The sequence below is a fragment of the Microtus ochrogaster genome, unplaced genomic scaffold, assembly GCF_000317375.1.
Source record: "Microtus ochrogaster isolate Prairie Vole_2 unplaced genomic scaffold, MicOch1.0 UNK78, whole genome shotgun sequence".
NCBI lineage: Eukaryota > Metazoa > Chordata > Mammalia > Rodentia > Cricetidae > Microtus > Microtus ochrogaster.
The window spans coordinates 659,087-675,145 of NW_004949176.1; the positions used below are offsets into that span (position 1 = coordinate 659,087).

Sequence of the window (16,059 nt, forward strand, 5' to 3'; positions counted from 1 at the left end):
AAGCAGGCCTCTGTGCTGAGGCTGCAGGTTTATATCGCTGGCTGTGTATTTTCACATACTGGCCTGAACCTACACAAACTTCCTAATTTTACATTTTCTTTTTACTGAGGTTCACTTTTCTTGAGTTCTGTCATCTTCTAAAGATCCAGCTGAAAGTCATATTGCTTCCTGTTTCTGCTATGTATTGCCACTCCAGCGGATTAAAGTGATACAAACCGACTGTTAGCTCACAGGATTGAAATGGATCCTTAAGCCAAGTTATGCTTAACTGAGGGGTTACTAAATCAATCTGGAGACTCTAGAACTTTCTTGCCTTTTCTGGAACCGTGCTCTGTCAGGAGCCGTGTCCTCCTAAAATCATTACAGGAACCATCACCCTGGGGAGTCTGCAGATCTGTCAGGAGCCGTTTTCTCCTAGGATTATCGCAGGAACCATCACCCTGGGGAGTCTGCAGAGAACCCCATACCCCTAATTGTGTTAGGAATCGTTCTATTGACAGAGCCTACCCCACACCCAAATTGGCAGTTAATGGAGAGCTATCTGTTAGCGAAACCCGTCCCACATTCCAAACTATCTAGAGAACTAGGTGTGTCAACTCCTAGTTGTGACTTCCTGGCCTACATGACCTGACCGAATGTAACCTCCTGGCCTATGTGACCAACGAGAACCACGCGGCAAGAGCCCAGGCCCCTGTGCCCACCCCCCAACTCCTTACCCTATATAAACTGTACCCCATCTCTAATAAATGGAGGCTCTGATAAACCTAGTATGGCCTCCTTCTTCTCTCCTAGCCCATTATCTTCCAGATAGTGCCTCTCCGGGACCCTGGAATAACTAAACTGCCAGGCGGGTTACAAACCCTAGACTAAGTAACCCGCCAAGGCAATCAACACTGCTCTCCTGGCTTGCAGCCCATCTTTCAAGCACAAAGCCAGCTGTGCATCTTCACAGTTCTTTGGAGCCTTGTGACCACAGCAGGATGACCTAGCAAGTCCAGGACTGTCACCTGCGCCAGGTGAGAGTGAGGCCTTGCATCCAGTTTAGGTTAAGAGGACCTTTGTAAGTTAAGAGTCTTTTTGTAAGGAGCTCATTCTAACTCACACAGAGGAGCATGCTTTGGGGTTTTGCCTTCCAAAAAAACTGCACTGATGGCTGTCATTTCTATTGTTTTTCATGTGTTAATTTAATGTTTAGTTTTTCCCTGGGGCTAACTCCCCTGCCCACCACAAGTGGAATGCTTAATCCAGCCGTGTCACTCACTGTGTGGTACTCATGAACCCACTCATCTTCACATCTACGTAACGGCTTTTCCTTTGGCCAAGGGATCATTTCAATTGTTTATGTATTGATCCTATACTGGGTTTCGGTTTCTCTGTGATGCAGTTAGAAAGCATGGATCATATATTTCTGCAAACAGCCGTGCTTGAGACTGTGAGGTGCTGGGGTTTGCTGTTCAAACACATTTGCCTTGGATTGTTATTTTATTTTGGGATAAGGTATCAGGTCAGAGAAGAACTTTTCTTCCCTTTTTAATAGTAGTGTAATGTTTTATTATGTGGATAAGATACACAGATTTGTCACCCTTCATGTTAGGTAATCGAGCTGTTTAGAATACTGTCATTATGTAAATAAGGCTGCCAGCTTTTCCTTTGGCATTCCTCCCCAAGGATTTGCAGAATAAAGTAGGATTTCTGAATCTAAAGTAGTGCCTGGAGGGATTACCTTTGTTAATTCCTATTTTTAGTTTAGACTATTTTTTCCTCTTTTTGGAAAATACTTCTCCCCTGCACTGTTAAAGTTTTTTTTTTTTTTGGTCCCTACTAGATTATTGGCACAGTCTCTGCTGGGTCCATGTGGGGGACTTCAATCTGTGGTTATTCCCCACTCAAAGGTAATCTTAATTCTGTTTGCACACCTCTCATGATGAGAACTGTACTGGCACAGGAGTTTAGCTGCTATCTTGAGTCTACTCTTTAGCCCTACCCTTCCGGTACTCCTTCTCTTCTTGAGTCTTAGTGTGCACACGGGTCAGCTTCAAGGCCTGGGGTCAGGAGCTGTGAAACGCCACTACTGAAGCACAGCCGTCCTGTGGTTTTCAAATAAGGAATTTATTTGTGTTGTCTGAGATATACCCAGGTTGGCTTGGGAGGAACAAGCAAGTGAGTGCTTCAGGACTCCAGGAGGGCAAACAACCAAGTACCCGAGGCCTCCACTTTCAGAAAGTTACCTAGTCACAGACCAGAAGATAACTTCATTCCAGATTTCTATAGTTGTCTTCTCATTAGGATATATCCCAGCAGATACTTGAGCTTGCAATCCCAGGACTTGGGAGCCGGAGACAGGAGGCTCGCCCTGAGTTCAAGACCAGCTTGGGTCCTAAAGTGAGACCTAGTCTTAAGCAAAAACAAACTATACATTTCTCTGAAAACTATTTCACATATCAGAGATAAAAACTGAAGGATTTTAAAGAAAGATCAGGGTGAGTTATAAGACACGAAGATAAAAGGTGGGGGCTGTTTTTTAAAATTTCAGTGTTCAGAAAAAGATCCTTTTGGAACACTTACTGACATCAATATCAAATATTCCTGAAATGCCAAAAAAAAAAAAAAAAAGGTACAAGGACAAACTTCTGATCAGATGCAAAAAAGTAATCCATATGAAGCCAAGAAGCTGGTCACTTTTGTGTTAAATAGGCCATGACCTATATGTACTATGTATTGTATGCATTCCACCACAAAAAAAAAACCCCCACAAATAGTAGGATCATCCATTACTTATCCATAAACATGAGCCTCTGGGATCAGAAATGAAACCTTTTAGACAAAGCTGGGCTGGTCTTTTGAATGCTTTGTAACAGTATTGGTATAAAACGGACACAAGTCAAATAAGACTATAGGCTTTGGGGTGGGTTACTGCAACCCGTGTGCAGGTTGGGTCTTGGAACCTTGACTAGGGGTGAGGGGGAAATGGAGAAAAGACAGACACCCAGACACATGTGCAGGAAAGCTGCGGCCAGGTAGGGGTGTACATGCTGACGGAGAACACTTACTACTGCCAGCAACCCAGAACCCACCGTTTATTCTGTAGAGCACACGTGAAGGGGCTGGCTAGTCTTGGTAGGAGGTATCTAATAGGCGAGTAGGCTCAGGCTGTAAACACCAGGGAGAAGGAAGCTGCAGTCACTTGTTTACACTGGAAGCCCCAGGAAGTTTAGCCACTCATCTTGAGCATGGCCCATATGAATGCTTTGCCAACTGACTATGGGGATAAGGGCTTAGGAATCTTTATTAAGGCTGTGTCTATGTCAATAATATAGTCACTCAGAACTTTACCACTCAGAGCTTCCTTTATCTTCAACAACTGGTGCTCTGAAATCTTAAATCTTAATACCACCACTGCCTGGCTCTAAAATCTGTTTAAAGGCTTACCTTCCAACTCCTTTCTTTGCACTAACACCACACCACTACTGTCCCACCATTTTTGCAAGAGGGTTTACGCAGTATTAAAGTGTCAAGGAATTTAGAGGATATATACCTAGAGGCATCAACATACATATTTAGAATACAAACGGGGTTATAGGTAAAATTTGTTAGTTTTTAAACTACATTTATTTATGTGTGTTCATGCATGCCATGGCACACATATGAAGGTCAAAGGGCAGCTTGATGGGTTCTCTCTGTCCACCAGACAGCAACCTCAGGTTGTCAGGTTTGGTGGCAAATGCCTTTACCTGCTAGGCCATCTCGATAGCCCTGTTTGATTTCCTTACAATATTGTAGCAAAAGCTGAGGGTCCTGTTCTGGGCTCAAACTGGCCCTACACTTTAACTTTTCTAAGCCTTTTTGTATGTGATAATTTCATGCTTTCTGGCCATAAATGCAGGTGTCAACAGCAGCGAAAACTACACATTTACTAAACCTGGCTAGCTTTTTAGAGTGCAGATTTGGGAGAGGAGATGTGGCTTGGCTGGTAGACTTGCCTAGCATGCACTGGGTACAATGTCCAGCACTGCATAAACAGCACAGTGGAAAATACTTGTAATCCCAGCACTTGGGAAGCAGAGGCAGCAGACTCAGAAGTTTAAGGTCACCCCCGGCTATACACAGAGTTGGAGGTCAACCTAGGCATCATAAAATCCTATCTTTAAAGCAATGACCTGGCTATTTCTGGAGTACAGAAATAACGCAGGGGTGAATGTATGCTGTTGAAAATCAAGATGGTCTGAACTCATGCCCAGAGATATGTTTATTGTACTTGAATGATTCAAAAACGTTTAGGGGAGGCTCTTCAACTCCAATGAGGATATTTCAAACATTTACCTATTAAGAAACTGTAAACACTCAAGACAAAATTTGCAAACTTTTCTCTACAAAATATATGCATATAAGTATGTTTTTTTTAGATGGTGTGTATCCCACTCTTTTCTTGGTAATCTTCATAAAAGCGCATCAGTGACTCTGGGATTCTAGGTGTCACAATGCTCAAGGCTTGAGTGAAATGCTTCTTCATAATGCGGTCAGCTTTAATGTCTTCTTCCAGGGCTAGGAGAGCGGCCTCCTTACAGACGGCTATGATCTGAAATTGAACAAGTAAAATGAGGGAGAAAGCAGTTAAGCACTCCTTTGTCAACAAACTGTTTTCAACATATTTATTTGTGGTGTGACATTTAAAAAAATCTTTTACATTTGATATTATACTATAATTACATCTTTCCCCCTTCCCTTTCTTGTCTCTTTAAAACCTATTATGTACCCTCCCCCATCTTTCAAGTTCACGCCCTCTTTTCTTTGTTATTTGTGTGTGTGTGATGGGAATAGGGGTGTGATTCTAAATACGTACATACAACCTGCTCAGTCTGTATAGTCTTATTTGTATGTATGTTTTCATGGTGGACCATTGGACAACTGGATGACCAATTGGGTGCTCTCAGCATTGCTTAGTTGCTGTGTATGGTTTTAGGTCTTGTGGGCTTTCCATGTTAGCATGTCTATAGGTTGTCCTTGTTCAGGTCACATTCAGGCAGCCATGCTGATGAGACTTCATATTGGGTATACCTTCTGACACGTGGTATGACTTCTTCATTATGAGCATATCCCTGTGGGAGTTACTCAACTTAAGGCTTGGTTTTTGATGGTGCAAAAAATGGACCCAGGGCCTTACATGTTAGGCAAACCCTCTACTTTAAGCATACAAATAGAATAAGTAATCACATCAGAGTGTTATTTCCAGAGCAGACCAGAACCAGCACAAAGATGAATGACCAGCATCTCCCGTTAACTGTGTGGATCGGATGTGCTACCCTACTTCTATCCCCACTCCCAACACAGGATGGAGGGAACCCTTAGCAGAGGTACCATGATGCACAGTGGGCCTGCTAATCAGCACTCTTGTCAGGCACAGAGTTTATACATTGCTTTGCTGTATGATCAGAATAGGCAGCATTCCTTTCTCACATCTCTTTCATGAGCTCTTGACTCCTGGTAATATCAGATGAGTGGACTGTTTCCTCAGGGAGGAAGGTGAGCATGTGAGAGGGAAATGCTAGGGAAGAACGGTTCTCTGGATTTCAGAGAGCCGAAGCTGGCCCAGGCCACTGCCATTTCAAACTGTATTGATGTGGTGAACAAGCTTACTGGATGAGAAGAGGATTTCAATTTTCAGGGCAATAGGGAAAACAATGAGCAATACCAACCACACCTTATATAGGTGAATGAAAGGGCAGGAAGGGTTCTAGCCACACAGTCACACAGTCTGCCCATTTACTGCAAATAGTTCCTCTGGTTAGCTGGGCTAATGGTGCCAAAGCGGTTGAATAGTTTTCTAGGGGATTTAGCAGCATGTTTAGACAGTTTTCAAACAGACACACAAGGCAGGGATTGATTGAGTTGAGTGGCTTTGTCAAATTCCAATAATGTAACTATTAGTTCTGGGCTTCATTAATGAGCACATAAGCTAACTACATTGATATGATGTCAATGCTTTTCTGAAAATAGAGTGGCCACCAAATTGCTAAGGCAGAAAACACAGCAAACGCTCCCTGGTGATCTCAGTGGAAATTTGAGCCTCCACAAAGGGAGGTGAGGGACCTCAGCTAAGAAGCACATCTTTCATCTTGACAAGGTTTGAAGTGTCACTGGAGAAGCAGGGAATGCTGGGTGCTGGAGTATCCCTTCCGCATACTTCACAGTGCAGGGAATATCTCCAGAGTGTGGCTCTTTGATAACGGAGAGCAAAGTGCTAGGCCTTGGGTCCATAACATTTTCCTTACCTCACCTGAGTCTTATACCAGAAAACACAGAGCCCAGCACGTAATTTTTCTATCTCCCGTAAGTACTAGACAGACACTTCTTTACTCCTTCATTTGCTGTTACTGATACTCAGGTTTCGCACCCCGACTGAAGCATGTACTGAACCACAGGAAACATGTGATGTGGTGTTGGGGAGGGGAAGACAAGAGATGCTAAAAAGGATGCCTGGAACCTGTAAGTTCTGGGTTCTCATGGTCAGAAGGTGGATGGATAGCACCATGGCACACTGGGGCAAGGGAATCAATGGTCTAATCTACCAGGCTTCTTGTTAGCATGCAATGATTAAACTGGGATAGAAAGAAATGACTACCCTGGCTGCTGAAATGCAAATGCTTATAACTTGAGGTTCTTACTATGTATCATTATCTGAGAGTGGCCTTGATTTATTAAATTTTATTTAATAAAATTTCATTTATGTTGTGGGATAGAACTTTGAAAGAGTCCACTTGGAAATATCTGGATTAGATGGGATGTTCTGTAGAACCTTTGAAGGAAGACAATGTGAGACAGTGCCGAAGACCGGGCCTGATGGCCCCATGCTGCCACAGAGCCCCAACACAGAGGAGTAAACTACAAGGTTTATGAGGTGTTCAGGTAACTCAACTCATGGTTCTCAGTTCATCTCTAGAAAATATTACCACAATGCACCAACTAGACACCTTTGGAAGGAGCTGCTACTCTATTTCCTACTGGTAAGTTTAGCACTTACTTCGACAACTTTTACCTTGTTTCTTTATCATGATAGGGAATGCTTGGAAGAAGCTATTACATAATCCTTTCTGTAAAAAAACCTAATCTTTTGCTTTCCTACCACATTTACTTAAGCAATATACAACTAACAATAGGACAGTATGGATTCCTTAGCCAGGCTTCCACTTTTCAGTCAGTACCAAGGGGCTAGCTGTTCCAGGCAGCAACTACAGAAGGTCAACTACAAGATGCAAACCGCTAGATCTCCACCTGCATGGACAGGCTTAATACCCTATAGAAGGGTCCTCAGAGCTGGTTAGATCCATCTACTACATGAAGACTCAAGTGAGAAAGTTCTGTCTTGGAGAAACAAATCCACATGCCTGGTTTGGGGTTCCACATACACCCAATTAGCCAGTCAATCTAACACAGTACCTGGGATCAGATAAGACACCCAGTGCTTCCCACAGAACTCTTCTCCCCTCCTAATTTTAGCAGACCACCAATAAATTGTTTTATTACTGGTCTTTTCTGTTTCCTTTGGAAAAAACTTTTTATTATATTTGATTATTATTTCTGGAGGTGGTGTGTGTGTGCTACAGCACAAGCGTGGAGGTCAGAGAACAAAGAGTAGAAGTCAAGTCAGTTCTTGTGTGCAGTGTCCTGGGGACTGACCTCAGGTTGTCAGGCTTAGCACCAAGCCATCTTGTTAATCCTTACTGATAATCTTCAGCATGGCTATACCAGAAAACTTGCTCAAAGCCAACAGTGCAGTTCTTTTCCATTTTATATCCTTTCAAACTCTGTTCTCTTGTATTTCAGAATAGAGACCAAAGGAAAGGGGCTGAGGGCAGATGCAAGGACAATGGACATGCTGAGGAGCTAAGGAGAGGACTACAGAGCCAGACAAGAGCCACAGCTCCCCCTTACTCATGCTTCGTACTGAGCATGTTTGTAACTATCATCAGTTCTACATGTTCAGCTATGGCACTGTGGTCAGGGTCTGTAGAGCCTTTACGTGTATTGTATATACTCTTGCCAATAATACTTTTAAGTTTCTGATACAAGGAGGAATCAACAACTGTTTCTTACCACGCTGTGTTTTGGTCTGGAGTGCTACTATGGCTTCAGCCATTTCTGCATCTCTGTTGAGAACACAAGTGTGCTCTGAGGGTATTTCTTTAGGTTATCAAGATTTGTCACACAGGGATAGGGATGTTTTTGCAAAAAAGTACAGTAATATATATTAGTCTGGAGGGCTTAAATGGAAGTTTGCTATAAGCAAACATGCAGATGGGTATTCCCCTGGGGAAGGAATCCTGTAACAAGGAACCTGTCCTTGGCCTTCTTCCTGCAGTAAGCATTGGGAGGGTGAGCACATTTTCTAGATAAAGTTGCCCAGGTGTCTCTCTGGGAATCAGAAATGACAAGGAAAGGCTTTCAGTCTAACTACGATTGTATGGTAGTTTATATAATAAATTCCATAAAAAGAAAATCCAATGAGATGAGCTTGTGTGTGAGATCTGGACTGACCACCTGACAAAGCACACAAACATTACCCATCATGCCCCAAACCAGACAATGTCCAGGACTGTTTTAGTCACTGGGATTCATTTCAATTTTTCCCTTTTTCCATGAGGCCACAGAAGAACTCTGCTGAAAAGATGTGTAGATAAATGGATGACTTTGACTCACAGTCAGGAATATTAGATTAGACTGCTCAGAAAGTTTTCTAACTGCTCTAGCAAAGAGGATTTTAGAAGCCAGCCTTAATTTCTTCAGCATCCTGACCTTACCCCCAATAGTGCAGGCTACATATTTTAAAGGAGTTATCAGCAAGCTGTCAGAATGGTGTGGGTGGGTGGGGTACAATAGGCCACAAAATGAGTGTGTAATAGTCTCTTTTGACTAAACAATCAATGCCTAAACTTTCATAGGTGCCTTGCTGTGAGGTTGAAAACGTGTTTGTGGGAATAAGAAAATGAGACAAAAACTATGGGACTGTGCTAAGCTCTTTCTGTCAGATCCAGACTAAGATGTGTTTACTTCGGTAGCTACCACACTTTATTTGATGTCTATATATCACAAAATTTCTTTCCATTCATTTAGCAATTAAAATATATCTGCGGATGTAACAAGAACTCAAGACAAACAGGAACACCATGTGAAAGAGTGAATTTGAGATGGACACCTAGGAGGAAAACTCTTATTAAAAACATCTACAAATTACCAGGTTCACCTAACAGAGAGGAAAGTAGTCAGCAGTGGAGAGGCTCAAACGAGTACAAATTTCATTTTTTTGTGTGCACTCTGCAGCAGCAGTACCCTTAGCAACATACACAGTAATAGAGCTGCAGCAGGCTGCATGCCGAAGCAGTGCCCCAAGATGAGAAGGTGGTTGACCAGTGAGCCTTGGGAAATGTAATCACTTCACTACTAGATGCAAAAGGGCACAAGAGGCAATTGTGTGGAATTCTGAATGCCATAAAGAATAAATAATGTTGCACTTCACTGTGGGAGAAAAAATAATAAAATCTCTTATATATAAACTCTGGTTCTTTCCCCAATCTATCAGAGCAGTAGGGTTTGAACAGATGTCTTGGCATAGCAAGTCAGAAGCAGGACAACAGCAAAAACCAACACAGCTTCTGAGCAGACAGTAAAAGTTTTTTAAAAAGTGGTAAGTAAGTCAAGGTCACCACTGTCTAATAAAAAGTAGTCAATAGAAACAACTTGACCATGCTTGGCAGTTTGCGGCCTTTATCCCCTGTGTACTAGAACCCTCTCTTTTATTGCTTGTTTCAGCTTCACAAGTGGAACTGGCTTCTTTTCTGGTGCATTTAGCATCAGAAACAATAACTTAAGCAGTTGCTTCCATTTCCAAGCATAGCCTGGCTGAACCTGCTTTCTGCTACCAGACAAGCACAGGGAAACACGCACATAAGTAGGTTGAATGTGTGGGGATGTGGCGGGGTGGTGTGGGGTGGGGAATCTGCTTCCTGCCTTGAACACCAAGTGACACAATCAATGAGTGAGCCACCCTGCAGACCTTAGCCTGGACAGAAAACAGAGGCAGATCTGGAGATAATATAATCAGGCTCAATGGGCAGAAGAGAACAAGGTGACTTTAGACGGGAAAAGTCCCTCCCCCCCCCCACTACAGCCTGGCTGTCCTAGAACTCACAGAGATCCGACTGCCTCGCCTCTCCAGTCCTAGGATTAATTAAAGGCGTGTGCTACCATGGCAGGCTACTTTTTCTTTTTAAAGGTTTATTTTATGCCTAAGAGTGTTTTGCCTGAATGTATATATATGTACTAGGCGTGCCTGGTGCCTGGTCAGAAAGGGGAGTTGAATCCCCTGGAACTGGAGTTCTGTTATCTCTGCGGGAGCTGGAAACCAAACAGGTGCTGCTAACCACTGGGCAATCTCTCTAGTTCCTTTTAAAATTTTGATGGCGAATGAAGTGCCTGTGTTTCATGTGCTCTTATCACCAAGCTACACATTTTTAGTATATTAAAAACATCTCTACCCACTAGGGTCTTATGTATCATAGCTGGCTCTGAACAAGCAGGAGCTGAGAATAATGTTGATTCTCTTGCCTCCACTTCCCCAGTGCTGGGATCACAGGCAAACTCCATCATGCCCTGTTGTGCTGGAGGCCAAACCCTGGGCCTCCTTCATGCTGGGCAAGCACTGTACCACTTGAGTTACATCTCAACCACCATCCTTCTCCGTTGGAAAAGTATTTCTTGATCGCTGAACTCATGCCCTTCTTAAAAGCACTCCTCAGGACATACACAACACACATGGCAGTTCAACTTCCACCATACCAGCGTGGTAGTGACTTCAGAGTGCAAAGGTACAGACACACTGCTGCTCCGTGCTGGAGCTGTTGAGCTGCCCCCTCGGGCTTCTGACTGCACTAAAGACAGACCCCTTCCATCCTTGCAGCTGCACAATGCACTTACAATGGCCCAGAAGCTGTCTGTGCTACTCCTGCTGTTTGGCAGGAAGAAAGCACACCATCTAGCGAGGCCTAATCTCAGCTTTGTATTTCAAGTGTAGTAAATAGCTTTTAAAAAATCCACCAAAAGAAACGGGCCATAGTGCTTAAAAATTCTTGTAGTCTCAGAAAGTGGTTTTGTTAAAAGCGTCTTCTGTCTGGAACACCTGTGACCTGTTGAGCTTAATTGGGCTGCAGCTGGCGCCGATTGTGGCGCTGCCACTGGAGAGCCGGTGCGGACATTGTGCTGTCCTGGCTCACCCGCCCCCTTCTCTTTTCTTTTCACTTTCACAGTCCTGAGACCTCCTTCCCCTGTGTGCTGGAGGGATTAGGAACCCAGTGAGAGTGGTGTCTTGCTGTTCCTGAACAGCGTGCTCTGGAGGTGCTTCAAGGAGACTACCTGGGAGATTACGCTCCTGTGCAGGGAGGGGGCGGGCCACTGAACTGCTGAACTGGCGCTGAAAGGCCAGCGTGAAAGGTGGGTCTGGGTCAGCGCAGCAGGCTCGGCGGGGGTAAGGCAGTTGAAGTGGGGCTTTCACAGACTAAGGGAGCCACGCTGCCTTGCAGAGGGAACTAATTAATTAAGGGTCGCTCACAGCACCTATCCTTTAAAATGTTTCTTCACTGAAAAACTTCTAAGTGGTGAGGCAAGAACTGAAGTTTAGGGTAATAATACCTAACTATGGTCTTATGCTGAATTCTCTTGCAAACAATCTTCACCACAGTTACTACATCTGGGCTTAAAGTCATATACTTTAGAATGCCATGCATAGCACTCTGTTCAAAATAAAGCAAAAATGTCTATAAGACACATTCACACCCAATGACAGAGATGGGGAAAACATTTGGTGGTTTAACTTTGCTGATTAAAAGCTACTCTGAGGTCTTTGGGACATGGTTAAATAACTTTGCTTTTGGAGCAAAACCTTTCATTATTTTTCACAAGGAAATGCCTGCAATGGCTTTTTTTTTTTTTTTTCAAATTTACGTATCATCTGGGCACTTGAGGAGGTTGATGCAGACTTAGTCTGAGGCTAGCCTGGTCTACACAGTGAGTCCTAGGCCTGCCTGGGCTCAAGACAAAAGAAAACACAAAAGAAAATTTACACACAGATCAAGTATCCTGCCGAAGTTCTGGGCTGCAAACAGCCGGAATATTATTTGTTCCTATGGAATTTCAAGTGTTTCTACTTTCAATGGAACCATCATAACAAGATAAAAGAGGGCTATTTTTGGTTTTGAAAAGAAAACTATCATGGAAATGAACAGGGCAGGAAGCACTCCAGTGCAATGTTAAGATGGACTAGCTGGCAAAAGCTCTGTTCTCTGGTCTCAAAGAATCTAACTGCCTACAAGGCAGCAGGATCCAGGAAACACATCAGTAAAACCCAAAGCTCATGTTAATGCAAGGTGCACAGGGCCTCTCTCTAGTCTTCCTTCAGTGTAGTACTGGTGCCTCAGCGGCAGCTGTTTCATGACCCACAAATAACTCTGGTTTCAGATTCTAACTAATTGCCTGCTGCTTGAACTGTTTCCACTACCACAATTGTCAAGATTTAGAGTTACCTATGCTAAATGGCTATTCCCTACAAGTTAGTTCTGTGAAGGCCTTGCAGGCTCAGTCCTGTTTTACTTCCAAGACACACTAGGTTAGAACATTAGACCTCCTGCTGTTTATCACCTCTGAAGATACACATGAGCTAGCTTTTGCCTTTTTAGTTGTCCTCAAGATAATTCCTTACCTAGAGTAAAAGAACACCATCATCCTGGGCACAATGAACATGCTATGATGCCGTGTCATTTATGAGACCTTGCTTGCTGGGAGAGTTCTAAAGCAGGCACCAGAGTTTTTGTTGTTTCTGAGACAGGTACTCTTTATGTAGATCCAGGACTCCCTAATAAATCTGGAGGGTCTGATCCTCTGTGCCAGTATTCTGGAACCGTGGATGGAAGCAGCTGCTGTTGCGGTAGTTTTAATGTGTGCTATGTTTTCATCTTTATTGCCAGTCATTCTCTTTCCTGTGTGCTGGCCTGATGATCAGCAACTGACTGGACACCACTCATTACACTCACTCAAGATGGATGTGAGATGTACTTCTGTACATGTATGACTTTTATTGGTTGATGAATAAAGTTGTTTTGGTCAATGGCTTAGCAGAGTAAAGCTAGGTGGGAAATCCAAAGAGAGATACATATAGAGAGTAGGCAGAGTCAAGGAGACGCCATGTAGTTCCTGAAAGAGACAGATGCCAGAACCTTAATGGTAGGCCATAGACTCATGGTACACAGATTAAGAGAGATGGGTTAATTTAAGATGTAAGGGCTAGCTAGAAATATACCTAAGCCATCCACCAAACAGTGTTGCAATTAATATAGTTTCTGTGTGATTATTTGGGTCTGGGTGGCCAGGAAACCAAAAAGCAGTCTTTGCTTACAACATAGCGCTCACCATCTTGACATGTATAAGACCAAAAATAAAAAAGAAAGAAAAACTTTAAAAAGTGCTTTCAGACCCTCAAAAAACAGGAGTCAATTGGAGCATCTTGGTAGCTGCATTTTTTTTTCAGACAGGCTCTGTTTGCTGGAGGTGAGCAGAGGCATGGCTTATTTCAAAGAAGGCTTCCTGACTCAGCATTAGCAGCAAAACCTGTATGGCCTCTTTAAGAGAAAGCTTCCTGGTTTGTGCTGGCAGCACCAACTCTGGATCTTTCGTGAGGTCCTGGGGTTTATGAGCACTGGGTCAAAAGCTGCTTAATGGCAACATAGACCCAATGCGATCCTGGGGCTGGGGTGGTGAGCATGGCTAGTAGAGGCAGTGAACATTCTGCAGGACACAGAAAAGAAAGTGACTGACAAACTGACAATTCAGGCAAAACAGTCTTTCAAATTTTCTGCTTCATGAAAAAGTCTGCCAGATACTATACTATACTCTGCGTATGGATGCTCCAACGTTACAGAAGAACTTTGAGTGACTGTCCGGGCAGCGAGATGTCTCTGTCAATTCTAGAGTTTTGGAAGTTGCTTCCTGTTTACTTAGGTAATAGTGTATCCTTCTGGGGAATTTGGTGGAGTTGAAGACATATAGATTTTCTTAGTGATGATAAAAGGTAAATTAGATATAAAACTTTAAACTGTATTACAAAGATAGGATAGGTGATATTTTTCTTAATTTGACAAATATAAATAGATTTAATATTTTAACTATAATTCTTGCTTAATTCTTAATGGTTTTGTACATGTAATTTTACTATGGTAAAATTAAAGCCTTCCTTTGTAATTAGACAAAAAAGGGAAGATGATGTGGGGTGTACTTTTGTATATGTGTTGCTTTTATTGGTTGATGAATAAAGTGGTTTTGGTCAATGGCTTAGCAGAGTAAAGTCAGGTGGAAAATCTGAACAGAGATCTATAGAGAGAGTAGGCAGAGTCAAGAACACATCATGTAGCTGCTGAAGGAGACAGATGTCAGAGAATCTTAGTAGTAGGCCACAGCCTTGAGGTAATACACAGATTAATAGCGATGGGTTAATTTAAGATGTAAGAGTTAGCTAGAAATATGCCTAAGCCACCCACCAAACAGTATTGTAATTAATATAGTTTTTGTGCCATTATTCGGGTCTCGGCAGCTGGGAAACCAAAGAGCAGTCTCTGCTTACACAAGACGGCTTGCTCTGTGGCCTAGGCTAGCCTCAATTTCATGGTGATCTTTCGGCCTCAGCATCAGCATTGAGGTTAGAGATTAGAGATGTTGCCCTATCCTGAAATCATTTTTAGTATGGTATGGTATTTATGGCTATTTGTGTTAAGCAGGCTAGATATATATATATAGTCAGCTAAAGGGGAGCTAGAGATAGGTCCTGGGAAGAGTAAATGTATTCATGACCTACCAGAGGGAGGAGACAATGTCACTAAATCATACTTACTTCACATGTGTCACTCTAACTGATAGTGGAGTCTCCTGAAAGGAAGGATGTCCTCCCAGCATAGAAATACATCTCATTTATGAGAAGGTACATAGTTTTCATTAGCTAGGATATCCTCAAATATCCAGGACACATTCCATATACCTTTGCTTTGGACTTTGAGGTGTGTTTCCTCTGACTGGTAATGTTTATAATGTTTTACATTTGTATAGACACTGACACCATGAAGCTTAAAATTCAAATAAATAGTCATCTTTCTTAAATATACTTAATCAGTATTTCAAGTGGTATCTCACCAGTTTTGTGTACTACCATTGACCACATATTAAAGTCTTCTAGGGTCCATGGCTATCTAGATGGGCCTTAGCATATAGCTGAAGCCTGGGAAAACACCTACTGGCAATAAACATTGCTACTTGTCTAGACTCCAGTGGGTTCAAAGCTCTCATCACAGAATAAAAAGGTCTTATGACCTAAAAGAGATTAAGAACTACCACAATGTTTTATAATAACCACATTTCAAACCTCCTTAAATTTCACTGAGTCACCAGAAAGTCAGAAATTATAGGGACACAGTAAGGAAAAGGAGCCCATCACTCTAGAGTCTAGTTGGAGCCTCTCTCCAGCTGAGAAAAGAGAATACTTGTTGTAAAGGTTACTGACACTGAGATAAAATACTGCTTTCATATACTAGCCATTTCATTTAAGATATCAGTGAACCATACTTACAGCCTACATGACCTTCAAGTGTGGCCTTACTCTTCTCCCAGAAATTCTTGGAAATCTCCAACAAGACTGTGAATTTGGCTTACAGTGAAGAACCCCTTGTTTGCTTCCTCATGATCTAGATTTCTGCTTTGTCACCTGTAATCCTGTCAGGTACATCACAGGGATCACTTTGTGATCTTATTTATTTCCTCAGCAACCCTTTGAAGATATCAATTTCAAAACCAACTAAAAAAAAATAAGTCAAAATCCAATATATGATTATTTTAAAGACAGTGAGTTGAGACTCATCTTTGAGAAACCAACACCTATGCTCTGGGGTGTGTCTTATTTTCTTTCAGAGTGCCTCTCTTTCTCTTAACCCCTGAGCTTAAAATCTGTGTTGGAACTTCTTTTTGTGTATGAGT

The 16,059-nt window shown here is 42.6% G+C and overlaps 1 protein-coding gene across 4 annotated transcripts in view; it reads right to left on the reverse strand.

The window, feature by feature from the left end:
- Nucleotides 1–4,227: 4,227 nt before the first annotated feature.
- The window catches only part of Spata5 (spermatogenesis associated 5), a 165,905-nt gene continuing 154,073 nt past the window's right edge, over nt 4,228–16,059 (reverse strand). For 3 of the 4 annotated variants that reach the window (XM_005370383.3, XM_005370384.3, XM_026777639.1), the window contains exon 16: nt 4,228–4,576. In XM_005370383.3, coding sequence (XP_005370440.1) covers nt 4,400–4,576 — 177 coding nt within the window. In that variant the 3' untranslated portion in view covers nt 4,228–4,399. The remainder of the gene's footprint in view (nt 4,577–16,059) is intronic. The other variant, XM_005370385.3, reaches the window with a different exon arrangement.